The sequence below is a fragment of the Phasianus colchicus genome, chromosome 8, assembly GCF_987193195.1.
Source record: "Phasianus colchicus chromosome 8, bPhaCol1.hap1.1, whole genome shotgun sequence".
Lineage (NCBI taxonomy): Eukaryota > Metazoa > Chordata > Aves > Galliformes > Phasianidae > Phasianus > Phasianus colchicus.
In genome coordinates this window covers 1980149-2008029 of record NC_143443.1, presented here as the reverse complement: position 1 = coordinate 2008029, position 27881 = coordinate 1980149, and the positions used below count along the sequence as shown (strand labels likewise).

Below are 27881 nucleotides of genomic sequence, written 5' to 3'. Positions count from 1 at the left end.
CTTTCAGGCTATTTTTTTCCATGGCACTTCTGCGTCCCAACCCCATGGTGCACAGCTATGGCTTCAATCTCAGCTCCCATGCTGGTGACAACCTAAATCAGTTTTCCGAGTGTATTCTCAGTAGTAACAGGATTCCCTTTGGCTCTAGTTAACTGCATAGGAGAACATCATTTCTTCACCTTCTGGGGGATGTAAATTAAACCCAGAATGGTAAGACCCAGGTGAAGGATAAAGGCTCTTGGTTATCTGAAGGCATATTAAAAAATGTTCCGCTTGTCATGACAACAATTGCTTAAAACTCACCTGTCCCTGAGAATTGTCCAGAGCTCTCCACCTAGACAGGCTTCCATCAGCATGTACAGGTACTTGCTGTCCTTGAATGTCCTGTAGAGCCTATGGGGAACAAGAAAATAATAGAAAATTCACAATAAAAGTCAAACGCCAATCATTCCCACTTCTCACAGACCACGTGCTTCATGTCAGGAAGCACAAGAATGAGGGGGATCTTACAGAGCTGCTGCTGTCTTAGGGAGGTCAATTCAATCCTCATCAGTCCTTTGTATCATGAGGGAAATAGTTCAGCAGAGAAGGATGAGAGTTTGAATGAAGTGTGTTGCAGGAAAAGGAGAGGTCATCATTGTTCTGAGTACTAAATAAAGTCTGACATTTCTAATGGCACAACCTGACACTTGGCTTTCCAGATTCTCTTGAAAGAGAAGTTTCCCTACCACTTTAGTCATGTCTGTGTAATCTTTTTCTTCACACTACAGCTACAGCTGTAGATCTGCTGCCTTCAACCATTTAAAGGAAGTGCTGTCTGATTTTTCATTTCAGACCTTAAAACCACTGATCTGATCAACTAAACAGAGCTGCTGACATTTAGGTATCTAAAAGTGCCCTTTCACTTCTTCCTATGGACTCAATGTGGAGGAAAACTTGCCTAAAGACACAATCATAAACCCATCCTCCTTCTCAGCTGTCACCCAGAGCACAGAGCGAAATCCCAGCTCTGTGTTTAATGTGATGGTTTAAACAGCACAACTAGAAAACTGTGGAAATGAGCTTAACGTGGAATTCATTGTCAGCTGCTTTATTAAATTTTAGTAACAAACTAGTTCTCCCCCCCAGAGCTCTGAAGAAGAAGCAGCAGAATCTCAAAGACCTGCAGGAGGACAGGGGAAGAAGGAGGAAAAGGAGTTTGCTTTGGCAGGGGAGGGGAATCTATCAGGTCCTTTAAGTTAGTGATAAATACAGTTATACACTTTTTTATGGGTCTATGTGATAGTCCAGAGGTTAAAAAAACAATTGAAAGTGATGTAGGCAAGGCTTTGGGTATGTACTGATTAGGACAGGGTCTGATGCTGCTGCCTGGATCAATCCTAATTTGCCTTGCCTTCATGTGCATTAATGGTTACAGGAAAAAAAAAAAGGCAAATCACTGGATGCACTCAGTGCTTATCAACTTGTGAAATATTCTGTACCTAAAATTTGTGGCCAACAGAAAATTTCGTGGAAGAAAACTGAACCTGTGATTCAGAGCTTCTTTTACTATGGGATTACCCATGTTGACATCTAGAAGCTAAAACCTCAGGTATCTGTCCCAGAAATGCTGAAACAAACTAGCTGACCATTCCATAAAATTTATGGATTATGAATAACTAAATATTTTAGATAGTTTGTTAGTTTAAAGGCTACTGAAATAAGGCACTACTTTCTCCAGCTCAGGCAGCTCTACTGAAAAATTACTTTCCAGAAAACATTAAGGGCATCAAATCTGGCCAATCAAATGTTGTTTTTTTTTTACTTTAATAGGAGCACAAAGTTTACACGTGGAATGTACAATGTGAAGTATGAAACCACAGTATTTCAGCAGATCAAGCAGTCTGATGTCTGAAATGTCACAATACTGGAACTCAATCCTTTATTCATTTTCTTCCTCACCTAAATATTTGTAGAACTCCTGCAGACATCTGTGGCTCAACACTTGTTTGCCCCTTCACCAAATCCACACACTGTGGTTTGCTCTGTAAAGCTCTCAGTTTCAGTATCAGTAAGTTTTATTGAGGGCTGTTCGACCTCTTCTGCCATCTTGCCTGGTTTAATGCATTTAAATCACTTTAATAAAATACTTTTCCAAGACTTTTCACAAACAGTTTAATGATGAAATAGGAAAATATTATTTCAGCAACGTTGTCTTCCTCCTCCTGATATTCCAGAGATTGTGTCCTTGCTTCAAGATCATTTTAAATCCACCTTTCACCCAACATCTCAAAACACAATTAGTCTACCAAAATGGTAACATTTTTTTCAGTACCCAGAAAAAAAAATTAGCTCAGCTACAGGCCTGGCCCGAAAAAGGGTATAAACAAGCTATGGATAAATTTAGGCCACAAACTAGGAGATAATAACAAATCCCCTTGGAGCTGCAAGCAATGGGGAAAAGCAGGCATAGAGTTTGATAAATCAGTGAAGATGTTCTAGTTTCCAGCCTATGCAATAAGAAAAAGTTGGGCTTTATGGCTTAGAAAGTCCCATCCCAGCACAGGATTTCCAAGGGGTATTAAAAGTGTCTAGGAGAGGCTTATTACTATAAAGAACAGGAATTAGTGCACGATGTGGAAAGAAAAGAGTAGATGGAGTTTGGGGATATTGCCTTCATCTGAATCGCCTGCTTTGTGAGTGGTGTTTCACAATCATTTTACTTGTCTCTGCAAATAAAATTACATAAAGTGTAATACCATATCAATATATATAGTGATGTAATAGCTTCAGACAGGCACAAGAGACACATCTGAATGAATGACTGGACGCAGCAGCAGCAGGTAACTCAGACTGACTGAAGTTGGGAGGAATGTTGGGAAGCCTGCATAAAGCTAAAAGCAGGATTTTGATTTGATTGAAACTGCCAGGCCTTGAAACAGAGGAAAAGGATGTTCCTTCACCCTGTCTTCTTGTAACCTTTTCCCTTTTTGGGCTTAGTTTGGAATGGGAAAAAAATTGGGATCATTCACTGCATCACTGTTTCTCAGCCCTCTGCCCTAGACCTGTGGCTACTGCATCCTTTTTTTCCACTTGCCTATTGAAAGAGTAAAAAAAGTGAGAATGAAGAAACTCTGGTGTATTTATCTTATTAGCCATGAACATAGTGGCTCTGTCAGCAAATGTCCGTAGGCTCAGCCTTTTATTTAGGAGTGGGTATTTTGGAAATGGTGTCATGATATCCCTCCAGTCTGCTGCCCGTGCGTTTCACCTCCCTTTACATCGACATACTAAGCCAGCTCAGCTTCAGAAAATAGATCTATTTGCTGAAATAGCCTGCAAGGTATATTTGGCTCTAGCCTAGGTAACAGGAGCGTGTTTGTGAATCGAATGTTACAGTGTGAAGGAAACTGCAGCTGGGTACGATGTCAGCGTTGCAGTTGTCACCAATGAATCACACATAGGTGAAGCCTGGGCTTCTGGGGAATCCCAGGGATCAGGCAGGCTTTTGGCCAATGCTTGCAGCAGTTCTGCATGTGAAGGAAATACCCCCTTAGCAGCTGATGGGTGGCCAGCCCTGCCACACACTTGCCCTTGCACTCTTTCACAGGGTTTGGTTTCCATCCTGAGTTAGTGTGCCTCTCTGGAGCTCTTTTTGGGAGAGGGATTGATCTCCAGCAAAAGTCAAGGGCTTCAGGCATCCTAAAGCATCCTTGAATTACACAAGATGTCTTCCTGTTAGATAGCACCAGTTTAGGGAGATGCATTACTTCGTAAGAGGTTCTGATCACCCAGAGTTCTGATCCTGACTTAAAACATAAGGAACTGTCTCTGCTTCCTGATGACAGATAGTCATAATCTTAAAGCATCAGAAAACTCTGCTGCTAGGGTAAAAACAAATAAAAATGACTGGCAGCTGTTTTTATTCACTGAAGAATTGCATTTGTTTAAGTTTTCAGGAGGCATATGATTTTAGCACATTTCCTCATGATGAGTCAATGGACCCCGAATTGAAGCTAATGAGCTAGTATACCCTAAAGAGCTATTTATTCACGTGGCAGCGCAGGATCTCCAAAGATTAAATCCTGCTTTCCAGCTTCCTTTCTGTGCCATGGAAAATTCAGAATGAAGAGGAAAATGCTTATTGATCAGGGCAAACCCTGAGTCATGGTGTGTATGCCTACACGGAGCATCACACGCTGCCATCAGCAAACTTTGCCCATACTCTGTGCTGCAGGTGGGTTTGCTCCAGAAACCACAAAGCCATGTCAGCAAGAGCCCAAGCAAACCAGTTATGGCACAGGTTTAGTTTAGGTTTGGGAAGAAGTTTCCCCATTCCCTATGAGCCTGGACCTTATTCTATGAACTGCATTTGCAGTCAGTAGCACGAAGCTAGGGCTGAAGTGTCCTTTTAATGGTGCATGGGTTACTCCTATGGGGTTTGATCAGCTGCTGTGGCTGGCTGTACTGTGCTCCAGCATGGACAGACGGACAGTACCTCACGATGAAGTCTGAGTGAGCGCTCTGCATGATCTGCTTCTCTGAGCGGATGTGCTCCTGCTGCCTCGTGTCCACTATGTGACGTTTCTTCAGGATTTTCATCGCAAACGTCTTCGTCTCTTCACTTTTCAACTGGACCTTGGGTAAAAGTAGGCAAACACGTTGGTTAGAAGCAGGGTCCTAAGCTAACTGCATGGGCCCACCACTCTACCTTCAGAAAAGTTTAAAGCCATGATTCCTGCTTGGAAAGCACCATGTAGTTGAACAAGAGCTTGGCTGTAAAGCCAGATTTCTTAAACCACTGCTACTCAACCCAGGTAGTGCTGGTTGCTACTAGGGCATGCTGTTAAGTTGAAAGACTATTTCCAAAACTCATTGTTGAAGGGAAAACACAACTGTTGGCATTACTCTCAAGTCAAAAGATGTTTCTAGCTAATGTACAGCTTTCGTAAAGTCTCCTATAAGTAGTAACACATGCACTGCCTCTGACTGGGAAAGGCAGTCTTTGGATGTTTTTAAGGGATGAGTAGAGCTGGCTTTATAACTGCACCACTTTGTCACGTCTTTACTTTTAACCTTAAGCCTCAGCCACCTATTTTTAGCCCAAATTCCAGAGATGGGGCCGAAGGGAAGCTGTTTGCTTGTTCACCAGTGTTACCCTGGTAACTTCTGAGCCTCAAGTCATTCCCAGCTCTGAGCAACAGGTAGGAATCCCCAAAAGAATTACAACTGAGTCACCCTTTCCATTCTGGATGTCTCCTCATCGCTGAATCATAGAATATCTCAAGTTGGCAGAAACCTCCAAGAACTATCAAATTCAATTCTGGGCTCCACACAGCACCTCCCTGTGTCTGAGAGCAGTGCTCAAACACTCCCTGAGCTCCAGCACTCAGGCTGTGCCCACTGCCCTGCACAGCCCATTCCATGCCCACCGCCCTCTGGGGCAGAGCCTTTTCCTCATCCCCAGCTGCCCCTGCCTCTGCACACTGGCAAACAAGAGAGAACCTCATCACTGGCCTACCAAGCCTCATCATTAGCTCCCATCACCACCACAGACCTTGTTACTGCCTGCTAGAAACAAAGCTGCACAACTCCACGACATGTAGTTTGTATGACACGGTTTAGGACTGTAGAATTGAACCGAGTCAGGAAAGAAGATGGAATGAACTTCCTGATGACTCACAGCTTTCCCAAAACACCTGTGGACATCTCAGTTTTTGCCAGCTTTGCTACTGCGTTCAGAAAAGCAGCCTGCTGTTGCAAGATCTGACTGGCAGGTCTGTATTCACTGCTCTAGGCATAGGTGTGCTCAAGTATACGTGTTAATAAGTAAGTATGTATGTACATACATATGCACGTATTTATCCATTTTAAAAACCACTCGAGGTTTCTGTCCTCACATTTGTGGCGATTCATTTTCCCTGCAGCCACAAGTATTTTCAGTCCCACGTGAAACTTGTTTTTCCAAAGGCACAATTCTGCATTTCACGCAGAGACTCATTATCTTTGCACGAAGTCTGTGATCACCATTTAATCGTCATGGAGACAGGGTACCAAAGCCTAAACAATCCACATAAAATAAAGAAAAACATTTTCCTTCATCTCTGAGGTTGTTTACTGAGTTCTCTGGTTATTTATTGAGCTGATGCTGTACAATGATGCTCTGCTTTACAACGATGCGTTCTGACCACAGGTCAAAGCAGAATGAAATTCTGCATTTACTGCAGACTGAAGATGATAAAAATGGTTTTGGTTTGGGGTTAAGGCTTTTTCTTAGTTTCTTTCATTTTGAATAAAAGGCATGTGAACTTCAGTATAACTGTTTGAACAAAGTTATTTGACATTGATCTAAATCAAAGCAGGCTGTTTGATGGAAGTGGGGAGATCAGTGATGTGACACGGAGAAAGAAACAATAATGAAGTAAGGAACAACTTAGGCTGACTGCAATTTACCAAATCTTGCAAAAAAAATAAAAATAATAAATTCAGTTTTTATTATGATCAAAAATGTCAGTTGTGGAAAACTCACCCTTTTTGCTTTTGATGGCAGTTCGGATTGCTGGACTTCCCTTCAGATTCACCCACACAATGAAGTGAATCAGATGCCAAGAAAATTATTTCAAGCAAGAGTCCATGCAAATCTGTATCATGTGTTACAGATCAGATCTGTTTTCTTTTAGCACGTATTTTTCACAGTTAGGTTGTCCAGAGACAAACAATAAGTGAACACGAGAGCCAAGAAAGTAGCTGTGCTAGCCAATTTGAACACTTCCCAGGCAATCTGAACAGGAAGCATTGTTAATAAAATTATATTTAGCACTTCTAAACTTACTCAGAACACAAATCCCCAGTTCTCTAATGTTAATCTTTATTAGACGTCAGTGTTAAAAATAAACATGACAACCGAATGGTGTCTGAGATCGCTGCATTCCAACATTGTAGAATAAAGGGTAAGATGAACAAATCTCAATTTGTCCATTTCTGCTGTATCATTTTAATACCATAGGTTTTGACTGCTATTTCTTCCTTAAAAAAAAAAAGAAATAATAATAAAAAAATCCTGTTTTTTCAGGGATGCTTGTATACCTCCAAAAGAAGTACAGGAAAAGAAATTACTATAGGGAAGCAAAAGGCAGCGTTTGTATTCAGTGTTTTATAATGTTATCATTGCCATAAATGTTTAAATATAGAACAAACATGCAACCACAATTAGCTAATGCAAGACTCTGACCTTATGCCACAGGAGAATTGGATAATTTTTCCATTGCTACTCATGATGTGCTTCATAATGCAGAGGATTTACAAGAGTTTGAGAGCACGGGGGGATTAATTTGCATTAAATGTGCTGATGCACTGAAACATACCACTGAGCTACTCAATCTGAGGCTTAAATTTTGGATCATCTTCCTTCCTATGTATTTCTCTGAGCTCACTGTCCACATGGACAACGAATCACGCAGACCTCTGCTTCTTTAACACGCCTTATTCTCCCCCTTGATTTGGGGTTTCTGCTGCCACTGCCGAATGTGATAACTGTGATGATGGCTTTACAGTGTAAAGCTGGTGATCTCCACGTCATTTTTACTATTCCTATTATTCCTAATATTTACTATTATGCTCCTGATAGTTTATAAAAGAAAAAAAAAAAAAAAAACAACCAACGTGTCTAATCTTAATCTCATTTCAAAAGTAGAAAAAAAAACCCAGAAGCTACCTGGACTTTTTACTTCACAAGAAAAGATTCATGCTGAGATGCTGAGAACGGGCTTGGAACACCCTGTCCTTCAAATGTAATGAAAAATGATTGCACATGAAGCCACAAAACCACAAAGATTTTGTCTCCCATCTCAGAAGGAGCTGGATATGCCAGGCAGGAAGCTCAGCCTTCCAAACAAACCCACCACAAGAATCTCCTCAATGCTTCACAGAAGAGGAAAAGCATGCAGTTTTCCAAGGCCGGCAGCTTGCAAAGGAGCCATCTTTGCTACACACTCGGGAGATCAGAGCTGACACAATTTGAAGAAACATCTTAAATATCAAAGGCCCCGGGACTATTGATTTGGTGGAGAACTGCTGGAGCCTTCAGTTTCAATCATTCTTCGGTGAGATGGTTGACACCATCTGAGTAACTTGCCCTGAGTAACCACCAGCCTCTATCTGTGTTTTTGCAAGCAAAAAGAATTTCTGGCCCCTTCTCTCAGTTTTTTCACTCCACTCCTCGCTCTGTCTTTAAATCCTCGTTGCCTTTTCACCAGTGCAAAATTCTGCAGAATGATCTCTCTGGGAGATGCAGTGCAGTAATGGTTAGGGCACTGTTTGCCAGTGTCAATGTCCATGCTCACTGATAAAATTGATGTTGTCTGTTTTACTGAAAAGGTGGGGGGGAAAAAAAAAAGGAGGCTGAACAGCAAACCTCCACCCTATTTGGTGCAAAAGTCCCCAGAATACTGAATCCTTGTAAATCTATAGGTGCTACTGAGGTTCCAGAGGTCCCACCACCCCCATATGGTGAATCTGTGTGACCTCTTGCCCTGTGTTAGAAATGAATCTCTGGAGGAAGACATAAACCTTTTCATTTGTTGAATAGGAATATATTACTTCTTCAAAAGACAAGAAAATTCAATAAAGAGCGTGGTTACATAAAGCCAAGCACCACAATGAAGAAGTGATGTACAAAACCAGAGACAGGAGAGGCAAAATTGATTGGAACAGGTCATTTTGCAGGATTCTTATGCAGGAAATGATCTGCATCTCAGTGACAAAAATAACAGCAGAAATCTTGTCTACAACTAAATGAGTCCATTTTTGAAGCAAGATAAAATAAAAAAGAAATAGTTGCTTTTATTTTGCATACATAGGTATTTTGCCTATAAGACAAATATGTAAACGTACGTAAATACATGCATACATATTTTGCAATATATTCTGGCCCAAGCTCTGCAGTGATGGGATAGATGGGATATCACAGTCAGATTTGGAGCCACAGCTGCACCATTCTGTAGGTACTAACTGGGAAGCTTAATGGGAACAATCAAAATCCTGCCTTTTATCATAGAATCATAGAAAGGCTCGAGTTGGAAGGGACCTCAAAGTCCATCCACTTCCAATCCCCTGCCATTCCCATTGAGCCATTGCCTCCCCTCTCCTCTTTGCTGTGATTCAGCATGATGCCCATGCCCAAGTCAGCAGGCACTTTTTGGCAGCCTGAGTCATCACAATGAAGCGACCCAAACAGATGGGTCACATACATTCAAAGAAAGTCCCTGAGGAGGATCTGAGGTCAAGGAAATGAGCTTCATTTTGCTGCTAGTAATTTCAAGTCACAGGACTACATTTAAATTTTCAGAATGCTGCTTTGGTAAAGAAACTTGAAAAAATCCCTTATGAAGTGGGGTGAAGATGTGCTGGTAGAGAGTTCAGCAGAAGTGGAATGCTGCAAGGATGGGAAAAGATGCAAACACGGGTGAGGAGAGAACAGGAAGAGAAAAAAAGTGAAGAAAGCGATGGAGAAAGAGAAGGAAAACAATCAGGACAAGAGAAGAGATCCAGCCTCCCTTCCTTATCTCTAAAGGGCTTCTCCTGGGCTTTCTGAGCTTATATAGAAATACTGGAACCACTCCAAAAATGTTGTTTTGCTTTATGATGCACAAACTTCTGCAGCTTCTGAAACGCAGTGCATTCAAGGCCTGATTTGTTAAGGCAGCTATAATTCACTTACAAATAAATATGGTTTTACCTTAGTGCCTTTTCAGGCTTTTTGGGAAAACTGGACACATAACCTAAGGCTCAAAGGAAAGAGCATGTATCTAAGTGTTCCTTATCCTTCCTCTTTCTGTTTCTTTCTCCCTCATCGTAAGTTTCTCTCTCTCTTTATATGTTTATTTGTAATAAATCATATATGTATGTGCATTATATAAAACCCACGGTGTTAGCAATTTCTCTGCAATTTAAGTGAGAACTTTTCAGATAAAATATAAGCTGACCTTTACGCTTTGATAAATATTCACCAGAACAATCCCCCAAAGAAGGTTTTACTCTCAATGAAGACGAGTGAGATACCTCAGCCTTGTCATATTCCAGACGTAGACTGAGGACATACTACTTTGCCCTGTCTTCTGTTCCTGCATGATCTCCTTGGAGGAGCAGACCATAAAGAATGCCTCTCGAATTCCCCTTTACTGCAGATGTTGTGCCTCTGGGTTGCAGTTCTTACTTGGCTGTGGGTTTTCCAAGAAGCCCTACGACTGTGCATTTTCCCTACAGAGCTGCTGCAGATGTCTTCCTCTGTCATACTCTTGTCCAGACACTTAAAGTTGTGAAAGACATGAAAGAGCAACAGACTCATGTACATGAAAGCAGGCCTGAACACACTTAATCCTTCCTTCATTTTTGCAATTTAAAATTACACTGAAAAATCCCCAGATTCTAACAGGCAGAATGGATGTATTTGAACATGAACTTTTTCAGCTCCTGGACACTAGGATCACAAAAACTTTGCTCATAAGCTTCAGAGTGTTCTGCTAATCCTCAGGGCAGCTGGCCTGGCTCCTAGCTAAATGAGAACATACAGTGAGCAGAGTTTTTGTGAGTAAAAATATTTATTTTACTCTGGAGATGTGGCTTTTCCTAAACGCTCAGCAACAGTGATTCTTTAGGAGCTGGCCACAGCCTTTTCTTGAAATCTGCTGTACATCACTCACAGGCAAGTTGTTGTTGCTGCCGTCTGCTGCTGAACACCTCCTGTGGGCACAGAGATTCCTTGATACCAACAAAAATGGTACTTCAGGCACTTTCCCATGCAGGCTAGCTGCAGCGTGTGTGCAAAATTTGGAGGAATGTAGAAATCAGTGCTACTGTGAAATGTGAGTATCTTCGTGTCACAGCTTGGGAGCTGAAGCGCAAATGCTTTTGCTTGCTAGGCATGTACAGGGTCCTTTATTTTCCAGATAGATGCTTCTGAACCAACAAAAATAGCAGCAGCTGTTGCTGAGTGCAGCACTTGGGTTGCACACAGGCTAAGGAGAAGGCAAACTGAGAGCCCCTAATCCCAACAGCTGAGCTGCTGCAGCAACCAAGCAGAGGCTCTTCCCCTTAGCAGAAGAGTACAGCCTGTTTTTAGTATTAAATATGTTTATGTTCTCTCTGGACGAAGCTGACTTCCTCATAATAACACTTGTTGCCTTACACCTTGCTTTTCTTTTGGGTGGAATTTGTTTTTTTAATAGGAAATATCTTGCACATATTTATGCTTCAAAGTACTTCAGATGTCTCCATTAAGCAGATACTTTGCGCACCTCCTTTAGGCAAGATTCAGCTGCTCTCCTGACCTAAGGCTTAGAGAGAAACCGTAGCATGCATCACCAAATCACAACAAGCATGCTACCCTGTGCTTCTTCCTATATCCTTTCCATCTCGTGCATCATGTCACACGACAAATTTTTGGTTAGCTCCGTGCTCACAGCTGTTGGAAGAAGAGGTGGGATAAGTTCACCTCCCCTAAAAACAGCAGTGTGCTTTTTGGGGTCTGTGTGTGAATAGACACGATGATGGCCCTGGATAAGACCGAAGACTTAAACAAATGATCTCAAGATGAAAAAAAAAATCAAAGTGTGAAAAATAACTTTTAGGGATGCACCAAGTTTTGAAGGCTGAATCAAGAATGAATTACGAACGGGTGGCAGAGAAACTGTCCGTGCTGGTGTCCTCATTTGCTTTGAAAACATCTGGATTCAACTGGTTGGGAAATCACCACCACATCCCACCACACAGCACAATCTGAGTGCCATGGGACTCCACGGGAAAACAAATTGCAGGATTATACTCTATGAGTACACATAAGTAAACACAAAATCTGTAACTCTAAGTTTTGATCCCTGTACTGAAAATTGCTATTCAGTGCTCGACAACATGTACAATTAAATTTTTTATAAGCAAGGACATTGGGAAACAGACTAAAATCGTTGCCTTTCTCTAAACCCCAGAGGTAAATATTATTTTTCAAAGATGTCTAGAAGGAAAAGGCTAAAAACCTGTGAGGAATGTAAACCGTTTCATGCATAAAATCATTTCAATAAAAAGTAAATATCAGAGGAAGGGTTGTATAGCTAAGATGTGTTAAACCTAATGGAAACATTCACTACTGTGGTTTCTGGAAAAGACCTAAAGCCTCCAATGCCATGCATGATTTTGGCCACACTCCTGAGTTTGGCTTTGTCTGCAAAATGGCACCTATTTCTGTGTCTTACTCCCACCTTCAGCCTGAGCCCAAGTCTTCAGCTTAACAGCTCGAAACCTCATGAGGACTCTGATGCTGTTTGATGGGCTACAAATAGCATCTCATGTTTCCAGCTCTTGGCAGCATCCCTTCTATTAACAGACAAACTTCAGAAATACCAAATCATAGAATGGCTTGGGTTGGAAGGGACCTCAGAGATCATCTAGTTCCAACCTCCCTGCTGTGGGCAGTGAAATATGTTTCAATCTACAAAGCAACACTTGCTCAGCTTTATTCAAATCCATAAAGAATTAAAAATTCAAGTGAAAATAAAGAAAAACAGAATCTTTGCTGTCTTCCATTCCCACCTGAGAGTATCATTTCAAAGTTTCAAATTAGCACTCTGAACATAGTCAAGGTAATTTCATTGTCATCTGAATGTGGGATTTGCTGAGATGCAAAATCTTCAAATCCTTCACTAAAACATCAATTTTCTCACCTTGACTGCACTTAAAATACCCAATCTTTTAAAAGGGAGGAGGCCAAAGGATTTTCAACAATTAAAAAATTAATATTTCAAAGATCTCAAAGAGAAGACTGATCTCCATAATGAGAAGCTTCATAATAGCTAGAACAAAACGACAGCCACAGAATTGGAAATTTCCACTAATAAACGTCTGAATTATGCATCTGTCACTCTATTGGAAGACAATTATAGGGTATTTTTCCTTGCCATCCAATTAATTCTCTAATGCTTTTGTTTACAAAAAAAGGCTAGAGGCTATAATAAATTTGATTGCACTACATCATCTGTAGCTAGATTTTTCTTAAAACATAAATAAAAATGAGAAATGCCATACTATCCATTTAAGAAAGGTCTCACACGCTACTAGTGAAATTTGGCAGAAATCAAAGCTTGTTTTTGCTGCATCTGTCTTTATTAATTTCCCCGTTACAAAGGAATTCAGTTTTTAGTGTCCATCATTAAGCTGATATGATGTTCTGAGGAGGACTTCAAAGGCATCTGTCTAGTATACAGCACCATTAACTGCTTTCATTAATGGTTTGGGTAATAAAATAAGAAGAATATTATTAGCTTTGCACTTACTAAAGCCAAGCCAGAGAGGACGGTAAGTGCTTTAGTGAAGAGCAAGGGAATTCAATTTAAATTTTACAAATTGCAGTGATGGCTTGAAATAAAAGGGACACGATTCAGTCACAGCACAGGCGCTTTGTTGCAGCTGTCCTGTGTGACCTGACCATGCGAAGGCCCGTGTTAGATAAAAGCACTCAGTTTGGGGTACTTCTAAAGGAGTGAGTAAACATGATGACTGCTGTCCCAGAAAGCGTGAATTACTGGTGAAACTCAAAAGAAGGACACTTATTTTTCCTAAAGAAGAATATTTCAGTGATAACAGTCTTACGTGATAGCATTCATGTGAGAAGTCTTCAAATATATACAACCATACTGCAAGGAAAGAGAAGAAACTGCCTCCGAGTCTGCTTGAGATAAAAACAGCTTAGGCTGGCTACAGCTGGGAGGTGTTAAATGGCAAGGAGGCTTTTTTTGCAGCAAGGAATAGGTAGGAACTGGGATAACTTGCTTTGGGAACCTCATTTCCTATAGACTTTCAATGACATATTACTGAAGACTGGTTGGATGTGTTTGATTGTGCCACCGGATTACAGGTAATCCCTTTAGGTCCCTTCCAGCCTGAAATATATGCTGGAAATGCCACTGACTTCTGCAACACCGCTGAACATTTGAACGTCTGAGATGTTCTGTCAAGTCAGAGCTAAGTGCTGGACTCATCCTCAGTCTGTCACTTCCCACCATTGCTTTCAGAATGCCCCGAGCCGTGTGATTGGGTGTGGAAGAACCATATGATTTGTGCACTTTTGTAATAACAGGAGCAATTTAAAATCTCCTTCCTCCATCTGAGCGATTGCTCGAAGCAATAACTGAGCACGTCAATAGAAGCAAGACATGGCTGCAGGCCTGGGCTGATTTTTAGGCTACCCATGCTCAGCCATCACCTATACGAACTGATTTCTGAGCAGTAATGACTCTAACCCCGTACATTCAGACACCCTGATACATTTATTTCAGAGCTGTCTAATATAATCTTGATTTAAATCCAAAACACCTGATGTGGAACAGATGATTAGAAATATAAGGCTTACATTAAAAGGAAATTAAAGAACAAAGACAAGAGCAATAAAGTCCAGGAGAGATGATTTATGAAGGCTGAGCCCACCTGACCTACATCTCCATGCTCTGCAACATGGTGCTTCACAGGACACAAATCTGAGACAATAAATTCATTCATTACTATCATGAGTTATTGAGGTGTCCAGACCTCAACATAGAAGATATTCAGCTGACGCTGCTCAGAAGACGAGTAGCAAAAAATAGTGGATGCCCTCAGTTAATCCATGCTATGAAAACCAAGGATCCCAGTCCTATTATTTCCCTTCTGCTGTGCTATGGATGGAAACGCAGGAGGGCTGCCCCAGGAATGTGGCACCAGGCAGCCCAGGCAGGCTGTGGGCTCTCAAAGCTGCCTGAAGCTGTGGCAAAGTCCAGCTGCAGAGGAAGGTGCAGAACAACAGTTTATTGTTCTACAACTAAACAACATCTGTAAGGACAAGGCATGTCATAGAGGCAGCAGATAGCTATGAAAAATCCCAGCCAACTACATACAGCAGCAATGCAAAGCTGCTGGGAATATGCAGAAAGTAAAATGACCTAGAAAAGGTCCCAGAAGAGATGTGCTGACTGGCCACCACAAGAGACCATAGGAACAAGCTTTCTATTAGAGGAATAAAATCAAGACGAAAAGATATTTCCGAGTGTCATCTCCACATAATTGAAAATTGCTTAAATAACACACTGTCTGGCTTAAAAAAACACGTACCAGCATATAAATTCACTGATGGGATGAATTCTGAAGACAGACAGCATTCACAGTGGTGCCCGGAATACCAAAGCCTATTTACACAAACCACACCTGAGCACTAAAACGCAGGCAAATGGGAGCATTGTTTGGCCCTGGCCAGCAAAGCAAAGCCCAGACATTCCAGCTTACAGCCAGACACCACCAGCTTCAAGGGTATGCAGATGCCCAGGGGCTTGCCTACAGCAGCCAAGGTGGAGCTATAAAAATCCTCCTCCCTAAAATGCACTTGGTTAATTTGATCAATTTTACTCTTGAAAAGTGTAAGAAATTGGAGTGTTTCCCAGGAACAAATTCCAGCAGTGCTGTGCACTAACACACTCGGGGAATAAAAGAGTCAGGTCCTGCACCACATTTACATGAGTTCATTTATAGTCTTGAGCCATAACGAATATTTTCTGTACACAAAGTGTACAAAATTGTACAAAGATGTACGCTGTGAGAGGTAGCAATTCTAGGCTTAGTTTTGATGAAAATAAGAGTTTCTTGCTTTGATAACATGATGACCTCACTCAGCACTGAAACAGTAATTTGGAAAGGCAATTAGTTTTTTAAAGCCAAGAGAGTATTAAAATAGCTTTTCTTGGTAATGAAGAAAAATAATGAAATCCAGAGCGTTAAGCTAAGCTTTTCAATATTTGCATCCTTCTGTGTGTAATTCACTATTAGTTAGGAACAGCTACAGTCTCTTTAGCAGAAGGATAGGACTGTTTAGTGATGTAATCCATCTCTTTTCCTGAGTAACTAAAATCTCACGAACTGTAATCTAAGGTTCTCTCTCCATACCGTCGCTCCTAGTGACTAAGTGCATGTTTTTCTCACACTCACTACAGCAGTACCCACAGAAGCCCTTTGATACTTTCACATCTTCCTCTTCCCCATTTCCTTTCTCTTGATTACCAAAACACCTTTCCCAAAGGAAAACTTTTCTATTTCTGTCCTCTCCTCCTGCACGTGGTAGGATCACAATGCAGGGAACAACTGTCACCGCTCCGCGTCAGCAGCTTCAGTGCCACCAACAAAGTGACAACAGGAGACCAATATGGGGAGTGCTTTAAGCTGATGAGAAGGCTGGAGGCTCTGTCTGATTCACTGGTGTACTTATAATTTGCCCAGAAAATGACCTAATAGCATTCCCCTGCTTCTAAGAGCAGGGCCAAGGGAAGGTTAACTCGACCTTAGAAACTCCTACAAAGGTGATGTAGGGAATGTTTCTCCCACTTTCCCGTTTTGTTGGTGGTGTTAGGGCTTCTTGGGGGCTTCTGATATTTGGAAATATCTCTAAATGTATTTCCACCAGATTCTGATTTGATAAGTTGAAGTGACAACGTGTTCATTACATTCATCCTATTTACTTTTTGACAGCACCTTAGAGCTTAAATTAAGTCTGACTGCAGCCCGAGGAAGAGGACTCATGACCAACACTAACACAATCCAATTTTCACATCTGTGTGGCTTTAGGGTTCCTGGAGCAACCTCTCGTGGTAACAACCTCATGCATCTTCCCCTGCCGTACTCAAAGCTTGACAATACACCTCCAAAATAAAAGCTAGAAATGAAAATACACCTAGCAAGCTCCATCCCGAGCTGCAAAACAAACCCCACAGCATTGGGTCCCTCGTTACAGGTTAAGTGGGGTTGAGAAGCTGATGGTGTTGCTAACTTAGGAAACAAATCTCCTGAGCTTTATGATGTGGAAGGGCCTTCAGGAGGGAGGTTCAGAGCAACCTGAATTAAACTCCTGCTCTGAAGTGGCCTCGGCAGCAGATGGCTATAGAAGGAGCAGGGAAAGGGCATGAGCTCTCGTGACTGCCTTCCCCATAACAGTTGTTAATATTAAATCAATGAACAGATGATAAAGGAAAGCAAAAACCCAGGGAGAAATCAAAGCTCTCACTGATGTCCTCTCTTCTGCATTGTTTTACATAAAACCAAATAGGAAAAGTTAGAAATTAATCACACAGAAGACTGAGTTGAACTTTTAACATAGAATTTACCCATCACATCAGGAGTAATTACCAAAACACTTAATTTGCAGGTTTTCCAGATCTCAGCACTAAGGGCACAACATTAAAAAGTACTTCAGGCTCCCATACAATTGCAGAGCAAGGACTTCCAGTGAATTTTGTGATGGTAGCAATAACTGCTCACTTTTCTGCCTTCAACTTACAGGAGATCCTAACACACGGTACTGCTGTTCAGTATCAGAAACTCCTCCTTGGTTAGCACGCTGATGGAAACTAAGCTCCTTCTTTTCTGTAATAAATTTCTGTTTTTATGTTAGATTATAAGTGGGCACATAGCGGCTGCCTTTACGGTCTCCTCCTGCTCAGACTTTTTGCTTTAATGAAGACTGTATAGCTCTAAATCCAAGCAGAGCAAAAAAGCAAGCTCAGTTTTTGCCTTTCCACTAAAATTCAGCAAAGAACATTTTGCTATGAATTGTTATTACAGTTCAGACATTGAAGCTACAGCTTTTGTAGATCTACATCTAGACCTGAATTAGAAACTGCTCAGAGGAACATCAGACAATTATTCCAGTTTTGGCTACATAAGATTTTAGGTTTCTCTTTCTATTTTAACACTGTATGACTGTTCAGGTTCTTGTCAAATGGAAGCCAATGTCATAAACAGTTCTGCTTCAATGTATGACCACTTGGAGAGAAAAGACACGTACTCCTCTCTCCTAAAATGAACAAATAGATTTTTCACTATCACTGCAGACTGTTCACTCAATTGTATCTACCCAGAAATATGATGTAGCATTCTTCAACCATTACAAAACACAGAATCCTGTCACATAGTTCTCTTCCAGGAATTCTGGTGTAATCATGAAGAGCAAAAAAAAAGCACTCATAACACAGCACTGGTTCCAGGACACACAAAATTCAGAGAAGAAAAGGTTACCTACCAGTTCAACTCGTCCGAAACCTCCGACTCCAAGGGTGTCAATGATGTTGAAATCAGACAGTTTCAGGTTGGCGAAGAAGGCAGCTTCGGCTTCATATCTGGATTTTTTTATGCGAAAAAATGGAAATTTCTTAGAGGTGCAAACATGAGTACTGCGCAATACTGTACCCGCATGGCATGAGTGTGGAACAGCGTTTACCTGCTTTATTTCCATCTTATCTCTTAGAGTTTGCTTTTATTCACGCTCGTCATTTCACTGGTCCCAATTAGAGCATAACTCCGATTTGCACGGTTTGCAAAGTGAGAGAAGCAAACGTACCTACTGCATGCCTACAGTGCACATATCTGGTACTGCAATTCAGCTCCAGCTACCCGACAAACACTACATTTTGACATACAGATCTTCTGGCGAAGAGAAGGTTGGCACTTTTTTTGAGTATTTTTGGAAGAAAAGTCTCTCGTACGAGTTTCTGTTATCCACAGGCCGGCAGTACTTTCTATAAATGTTTATTGAAAGTGGCAAGATCATTAAGGTCCCTGGAGAGAAATCACAGCCAGGTTTTATGAAATCAGATCCGATAAGCTGAGGGCTGGTGTGCAAATGCCTGAAATGAATGACTTCAGTCACATATTAACATTCCTACAAGGATATCTTCACTTCTTTTCCTCCTATAAGCTCAACTTGGAGTAGAAATTCCAGCCCAGGAGGTCCCAAAATCCAGATGCTCACTCTTTAGCTCATGTGCAACTGGCTCGTAACAGAAGTTCACAAAGTTCTTAACTAGGGAAGCATGCAAATGCAACACATGCAAGCCTGCCAAAATAAGCTTCCCATGACTATCCTCATGAATATGATTCCTCAAAAATAGCTCCTTGTCAAGGTTTGTGGTATTTTTAGAAAAGCTCGGAAGGGAAATGGATGATCCACCCACTCCATAAAGTTTGACATTCAGCTGCCGGAGGAGTCCCCGGGCATGTACAACCTTTGGCTTATCAGTGACACAGACTTGTATGGGAAAAGAGCACTGATGGTATCATGAAGAGAGGCATGGAAGGTGGAAAGGGGCTTGCAAATGCAGCTTTCCGTATTTATCTTTAGCATATTATCTTGCAATTAACAGGTCGTAATCCACTATTTCAGCCAAACGCTTCACTTGAGCATGATAAATGCTCGAGCAAAGATAAAATATCGTAGGGTCAGCCACGAGCTACTTGTCTTTTTAATGCATTTGATCCATCGTGTCTGTCTCTGATCTAATTCAGTAATGGGATGGCATTGATTTGCTGACTTAACTCCCTTCCAAACAACTTCTTTATTCTATTTACAACTGAAATGGCACCGGGGGAGAAAGTGAGAAAAAACATTTGCGGTGAAAGAGAAAAACGAAGAGAGGTGTCACAGAAGGTGAGAGATCACCCAGAAAAGCCTGCAAAACAATGTAGTAAAGCAGAGTTTTATCCCGTGGGGGGTGGGGTACTGTCAACAAACTAGATAAGCTCTGCTTTATTATTTATACTGTCACCAGATCCCCTCTGTGACCTTGCTCCTGTGACCACAGCAGCCTGACCGCATCCGATTTTGGAAAGTAATCAGCTCCGAGCCTGCTATGAACTTGGGATAACCTTGAATGCCACAGCTGCTTATTGATCACTTCACTCTGATCATGAGGTGCCTGCATATTAAACCCAGAGCTGAAAGAAGCACTGCTGAGTGAAAGACACATTGGTACGTTCCCTTCTGAATCACAAAAGACACATCATTTTAGGGGTGACAGTGCAATGAGATCCGATCTAATTTTCATGCTGAATGTATAGACAGCGTATGAGTTATCTTTTGCTTTCCTGACCAGTTAAATACTTCAAATGATTTATAATTGCTAGAAAGATGAAATCCCAGCTTGGAAAATCTCCATGCAACAGCAGAACAACTGCTGGTCAAAAAAGCAGTGTTAAATTCGCTCAGGGCTTGGGATGCTAGAGGAAGGCATCCTTCGTGCTCAGGGAGGTAGGGAACCAGCCACCCCATCTTCTCTGCTGGGCAAGCCGTGAGGATTGCTCAATGCTGAGCAAGAAGAAGTTGGCACATGCAAAACAGCAGCATGTCAGAAGGGCTAAGGTCTCCAAATACAGGAGGGAAGGAGGAAAATTATCCTGAGTAATGGCTGTACAAAGATGATGCACAACACACACTGTGTGTTGTTATAGGACAAAAGTAGGTAAAATGTGCCCTTGTACTGGCAGGGCAAGCAGGATGCTAACTCCAGTCCCTGCAAGTTTCACCAGTTCCCCTGGAAATGCCAAGGCAGTGAAGCCTACAAAACAAATTGGATGCGGTTTTCTAGGCGTCTTGGAAACAAAAGAAATTCAAAAAATACACAGTGAAAAAAAAGTGTGAAATCAAGCATGCAAGCCCTTCACACGCTTACTAATGGCAGTCACAGCTGAATTCTGTTTTATCCCCAGCAACAAAGGTCAAAGTCCCCTTTCAAATCAAACTCCTACAGACTAACAAACAGGAGTGACATACTTCAGTCACGGAAAGCTTAGGAATAAATCTATTCAGTCCCTTAAATAATTAGTTTCCAAGTTTGAATACTCTCAAGTCATCAAATAAGTGAAACAGCAGAGCACAATCCACATCCTAAAACTTAGAATATGTATTGAACTGTTCATTTGAGCACATCACTCTCTAAACAAAAACTACCAGGGCTTTGTAGCACGTCCTTTATAAAAATCTAGGAAAAAATATAAGGGATATCTTAATTTTAACCTACAAAACATTAGGAGAGCAGTGCAAAGAAATACAGAAATTCCCCCAAAATATTGGTGTGTCTATAGGAATATGCTCAGACCTGCTACACTCAGAGGATGTTTGGCATATTCCCTGGGAACATAATAGAGATAGGATGAATGGCAGGGAAGGTCTGACCACACCTGCACACCAATGGGGAAATAACACAGCATTTTGTAGGAAAAATATCTGTGTGTCAGGTCAGGGCATATTCACTCTGGGCACTGCTTTGCAGATGCCATGGTCTCTTCCCATCTGGTACTCAGAAGTCTAATGAGCAAGGCTCATTCTAAATATTCTAAATAATCAGCCACGTAAAGGTAATCCGAAATTTGTCAGAGAGAAAAGAAAATAATGGTTTTTTGATCTGTGGATGAGTCGGTGATGGAAAATATTCCTAATTTAAATTCCTACATTAATTGCATACACACACACACACACAAACACAAAAAAGCCAGTTTCACAGTATCTTTGCAAAGTGCCTGCTCTCCTTTAGTAAAGAGCGTTTAAAATGAAGGCTGTGATTTTCAGAAGAGCAAGGTATCAGCTCCCACTCTTAATGGGACTCTTCTGTATAACATAAACACTGTTTTGTAGCCTACCCTATGGAAGAACCAGTCTGACCAGGGCTCACAGTTTCCTCCTGCAGTTAACAGGAGAAGTATCTTTCCCACTGGGAATTGCTGAGAACAGCAGAGAGGAGGAAATGATCACAGTGAGGTCACATGTGAGCATCATGCTAAGTCCACCAAGCTCTTCTGCAAGGTTTCCTGCAAATCTGAGTGACAGTGATAACTGCTGAAATCTCATTCAAACAATAGTTTGCAATGAGAACTGAAGAGAATAGGAGAACTGTTCTCCTATGGAAGAGCTGGGGTGTGGGACCACTGTTCCTCTCTCTCCAAATAATACAAATACACTTAAGGAGTCACTGATTAAAAGGACTTGATGTTGGCTCATCTTCAGTGTGAACAGCCATTACATGTGAGAAAGAAGAGTTCTCAGGGAGATCATGACTAAATACTGTTGTCCACATGTCCTTTACTTTGAAAAAGCAGCACTGGTGTCGAAGGCAACGCCTGTTATGCAGAGCAGGAGAGGAAAATGTGGCTTTCTGCACTGCTGGAAATTTCCAACCATTTAAATAAGCAATTGCTTGACAGGACAATGATTGCTTTGAAATAGATTTTAAGCTCTCCTTCCCAAAACTATAAATGAAAAAAAAAAATAAATAAATAAATCAGAAGCATCATAACCAGCAGCTAAAAAGAATAGAAGAGAAAATGATGGGTGCAAAGGTTTGTTAATCACCCAACTGCTCAGCTTTACTAAACCAGCTCATGATTCCTATCACATGAACTAAATGTGTTGGGAAACATTAGACATCTGTTACCAAACAGTCATCTTGATATAAAACTTGGCTTCTCTCCACCTGCGTGCTGCCAACTAGATGTAAATTGTAACCAAATGGGAACCAACCACCAGCTCCTCCATAAGCAAACGTAGTAATTTTGGTTGGATAAAAATCAGGATTTTGGAGCCTTCCTCACTGAGACACTTGTTCATTTAACAGCTATTTTGTTGGCCTTATACTCAGTTTTATTGGTCCAGTCTCTGTAGCACCCATCATAGAGGCAATGCTCTTTTGCAAACAGAAATACAGAATCTCCGCAAAGACCTGAATAACCTGAGTTGCAATGGTTGGATAGCAATGATCAGCTCCAGCCTGCAAGGAAGCACATGTCCAGTGAGCCTGGGAGCCACAAGTTGGGTGGGGGAAAAAGTCTCACAAAAGCAAGCTGTACTTTGGTGTCTGCTAAATTAGAGCTTTATCTCAGCGCATCATTCTTGCAGTATGGCTACTTTCTTTTTAGCATTCTGCTTCAACTGATGCTGCACTTTAAGAAATAAAGTCTGTAATAAGTGAAAGACAAAACTGCCTCAAATTGTCACTGCTGTCACTATTTCTTTCTGTACTCCTGAACATACACGTTTTAGCACTGGCAAAATAACCAACCTGGGACTACTCGTGGCATCCAGCTGCTGTTTGGCTGACCGCTATCCTGAAGTCACGGAAAAAATTCTGGAGAGATTAATGCTATTAAGAGGGATGCAATTCCAAACATGAATGAAGAGTGGCAGAAGATATGGATCGGATTCACGTAACGACGAGGCTTCGTGTCTGAAAGCCATGCGAGGGGAGTACATGTGGCAAATGGTCCTACAGCTCCCGAGCCCTCCCTGGCCAGCCCTTTGCCTGCCTGCTATGATTGCTCCAAAAAGCAGGCATTTCGGAGTGATTTGGGAGAACAGGAGGTCTATGAATGGTCATATGGGTGAAAGAGCAATAAAAAGCACCTCATGCGTTTCCTTGAGATCCTTACCTTCAGCTACGCCCTGTTTGTGTGGGGCTCAGGTTTAACCACAGACAGAAGCATGGCACAGCGACACTGTATTTTACACAACCAGCAAGATCCAGAGCCTGGAAATGCCTGAAAGCAAATTCTGGAGAGGCATTGAGAGCAAATCTCTATCCCTTTATGGTGCTGCCACTCCTCATCTCCGAGGTCCCACCCCTGTGCAAAACACTTCTGTTCCAGAGTCTGATCAAGATGCAGCTCCATGGGACTCAGCACATACTATGGGTGGGGAGATGCCCTTGGACAAATCCCAAAACCAAGGGTATAAACCTAGAAGCCTGTTGGGAAAACTGCAGTCTGGTTGATCCCACAAGCTGCAGAGCAGGCTTACATTGGGCAAAAGGGAGATGCTCATCCCAAAACTACAGGCAGGTAACAACAGTAGCAGAGAATTAAGTATTTCCTGAGTCCCCTCCCTCCCTCTGTGTGGGAAACATCTATGTTTGGTGTGTCTTCCTCTTGTATCAGCTGTCTGTCTCTCTCACGACATGCAAAGCACCTCTCTGCTTTCAAATGTCCCTTTCAGACACGTGCTGTGATCAGTAAGAACAAAAACAGCAAGAAAAAGACTGGCTTCTTACCTACTTTACCGTCAGTCACGTAACATTACAGAAAAGCTGAATTCATTTCAAACTCCAACTCATTATTGCAATTTATTAGCTCGTTCACAAATACATAATCACAAAATTGTACCAGGACATCTCTATGAAGAGTGAAAGCAGGAAGACACTGATCAGAGACACCAAGCTGTTGGATAAAAGTACCAGCACCAAACGAACGTGGCTTGTCCCATCAGCACAACATTAGCCAGGGGCACTGATGTGCCATCGTCCTAACCCCAAAAGGGACTTTCTGCTCTTTGACAGGTTAGTATGTCCATAATTACTTTCTGCACAGTACTTGCTAACCTAATGTCAACCCATTCCCGGGAGAGATGGATGTTATCCACAGATTTTGACCTGTTAGGGTGCAGATTTTCTTGCAGCTGAGAATTTGCTGCCCTCCATCAGGAGAGAGCATGGAATAAAAACACTGATCTTCCACTCTTCTGTGTTTTGTTTTTTTTTCTAACTGCAAACAACACTGAAAAATTAGAAGGTATCTATGTGCCTACAGATACATGTAGTTGTATAACTATCTGCCTACAGATACATGGAGATGTAGATCTATCTGTATATATCTACAGACACATGTAGGTAGAAATATAGCTTTTACTTTTCCAGTGTTGTTTGCAATTAGAAAAAAATTGAAGACTGAAGATCAATACAGTAATTTCCTCCTTGCTCTTGCTTGGTGGAGGGCAGCAAATCCTCAGTGGCAAGTCACCTGTAGAAAGACAGATATAAGGAAAAAGTATGATAATGGTAACATAGCTTCTCCTTAATTCAGGTCTCCTTCTTCCAGACCACCTGTCTGTGGTCAGCAGTGCAGTGGCTTTAATTCCTGATTTAGCTGCTACCACTTCTTTCTGTCTTATACCTTTGACTGAAAATCCAAATCAGAGAGATTTCATTTGGATTTTTAGAAGCAATGTGCAATTGGAAGCTGCAGCTGCATGGACAATTGCACTGAAAAGAAAGGTGGACTTTCTTTTCAAGTTCATGCTGTCAGGGCTGTGAATTTCTCTTTGACCTACCAGCACTTGAACTTGCCGTGTACTTGCCTTTAATGACTTTCAAATCAGGAGAAATAGCATACCTCCTGGTTTAGATTTTCTTACAGAAAGTGAGCGTTTGAGTTGCAGCTAAAACAGACATTAAAGCTATGGCATCTCTAACTTCCTCTGGAAGGGGAAGGAGATCTGAAATTAAAAACATAAAGTTAAAAAACTACCAGAGAAACGATCTTCCCCCTGTTTAAAAGTATGTTACTTTTCAATTAGAACTCTGCAAAGTGAACACAGTGCTTATTAAGCTATGCTCATTCTGAGTTGTTTCAACAGTTAAGCAAATAAGAGATTTGTTTGAATTATGGGGTCTTAAAGACTTTCTGTCACACAGAGGCCAATTTCCCTGAGAAATGTAACTGAATGTACTCAAATACAGTCAGTTACAACAGTTGATAAAGACTTACTCATCATCCAAGCTCTTTATAAAATCTTAACTTTGAAGCTAATAGTGTTGAATTCCTAAATGTGACAAAAGCTTGGTAATATCTTCTTAAACAAATTAGGCCTATTAGTTACTGTGCCTTCTGCCTAGCACAAGCATGAGTACTGCAGTGGGACTTTATCTGAACACAGGATGTGCACAGAAGAACTTCATTAGAAAAAAAACCCTACAGACCAGATTTTACAGTTTTCCATATGTCTGTTGAAGGAACCCATCCTCTTGTAACATGGGGCAATGCATCACCTCTTTAAAGTGCATCTACACATGCATATGTGTCTATGCTCACAATCAACCTGATCAGAACCCCCCCACACTTCTCTTCTCTTGCAGATGCAACAATCTCTTATGAACGTGGGTGTATTTTGATTGCCTGCCTCCTGTTATTACTACACAACATCATTCACTCATATGCCGGAAAGAACAAAAATTTTCTTGGATGAACCAAACATCATTTCTTCTCTTGCTGTTCTGATGAAACGGTTTGCATAAGCAGAGTTTCTGTATTACTGATTAACAGGATTTGTTTTTTTTTCCTCTGTTAAACAGAAAAACAAGGTTAACTGTGAAATACCTGCTAATAAAAACTCATGGCAAATGTCTGATTGCAGTATAAAAGCCTGAACTGAAGCAGTTGCATACAGCTAGCAGTTCTCCAAACATCTCCTTTTCTTGCTGCCTGCGTCACAGGCACGAGAAATCTGACAGCTCTTGGCATTGGCCTGGGTCTGCAAGCAGGTGAGAAAACTCACAGGTCTGTTTCCAAAAGAATAAATGCATCACTTTCGACTGGCATATAAACCATCAGCTGAGTGGGGGTTGACAACGCTGCATGTGAAGAAGAGTTCTTTCAACACAGCACAAGATTATCAGGGTGTTCTTTAGGGAACCGAGTTCTTGGTTTTCAGCAAAATTCAAAGGAAGGTGCAGGTAAAAACCCAAAGAGTTTTGCTTGAAAAATCACCAACAAGCTCAGGTCACTGCCAGCCTACCTGCGTGCTGTGCTGAGCTCTGAACTCCCACCACGTGTGCAGGCAGTGGGAAGCAGAGCAGCAACACAGAGCACTGCTGTGCCCATAGTGTGCCCACCCAAATGACCTGCACTGCTTTGCAAATGCCCTGCTGAACACAGGTGGGTATTACATCAGCCCGGGCTCCATTTCCCAACTGTATCAGTGCCACCGACACATCACCAAAATGTGCATTATATCTTCTAGATCCATGTGGTTCTCCTTTTTTTTCTCTAATGAAACAGCCTGATGCTTCCTACAAGACTCATTCAGTGTCCCACTTTGGAAAGTAACATTTCCACTTCTGTAGTATTCCTAATGTCAAGAACATCCTGAAATAGTTCAAACAACAGTATAGACTTACAAAACCAGAACTTTGCTCAATTTCAGTTAAAAGGGGTTGAGGGAGGAAATGGAGCGTTCCTTCCTTTGGTGTTGTTTCCTGCTCTGTACAGTATTAAAAGACATTGTGCAAGGACTGGTTTCTTTTTTCTTTTTCTTCTTAAAAACAAGCAAACAAACAAACAAAAACAACCCCAAATTATGGGTGTTGCTAGCTAGAGAGCAAAGAAACAGCTCTATTGCCATTGCATCTCTATCTTGGCTCAGCACTGACAGTGCTACTGTGTATGGCAGGCTGGGTTAAGATGGGGGTTAGCAGTGGAAAAGTAAAACACAGACAACCTTCTCCAATTCTGAGACAGGCAGCAACAGCATCACCTGAAATTCCACAGGAAACAAAACTCTATGGAAAAGCAAAATTTGCACTGTGCTTCAAACACTGCATTGTACCTCCAACACTCTGACTGGACAAAAGTAGATATTATATGCCTTAGCTCATGGTGTTGCACTGAGTTTCATGTCGTGGCCACCCCATCCCCACTCCTAAGAAAGCTGTGGTTGGCGTTTTACATGGCTGTGCTCATTACAGGTGTGGTGGGGTTAGGAGCAAATTGCAAAGAAAAGTTTCCCGTGCTCCACGACACATACGCTGCAAAGAGAAAACTCTTCTATCTGGCTGATGAGAATAAACTGAGAGCCCAATCAGCTGGCTTTTAAAATCTTTGCTATTCCAGCACCCTGCTGCATTATGCCTTAGTGGCCTTCTCGGCACTTTTCTCACACCAGTGTGAATAAGCAACTTTTTGGACTAAAATATTCAATTTATGCTGCCAAGTTGCAGCACAATTTCTAACAACCCATTGCAGGCTGAAATGGCTTGAGTCCAATGCAGACTGAAGAACTGCCCAGGACTTTTTGCCCATAACGTATTAATTCCTGGTTTACTCTTCCTAAGTCACGGGTCAGTCCTGAGATCAAATTCAGACTGAAATCCCCAAATTCACCAGCTAAGCCAGCTACAGCTTTGATTCAAAGAGTGATACTGAATTATTTTGTAGCCCTCAAACGTGAATTTTTCAAGTAATATAAAGTCAGTGAAAAATGAACCTCCTGTGAATGGTTGCTTGTCTCCCTGACAACTATCCTTCAA

The 27881-nt window shown here is 41.6% G+C and overlaps 1 protein-coding gene across 3 annotated transcripts in view; it reads right to left on the bottom strand.

Annotated features, from left to right (window-relative positions):
• The window catches only part of PRKG1 (protein kinase cGMP-dependent 1), a 395197-nt gene that overhangs the window by 12989 nt on the left and 354327 nt on the right, over positions 1 to 27881 (bottom strand). For all 3 annotated transcript variants that reach the window (XM_090144719.1, XM_031602529.2, XM_090144720.1), the window contains 3 exons: positions 18062 to 18158; positions 4478 to 4617; positions 304 to 393 (listed from right to left, as the gene is read on the bottom strand). In XM_090144719.1, coding sequence (XP_090000845.1) covers positions 304 to 393; positions 4478 to 4617; positions 18062 to 18158 — 327 coding nt within the window. The remainder of the gene's footprint in view (positions 1 to 303; positions 394 to 4477; positions 4618 to 18061; positions 18159 to 27881) is intronic.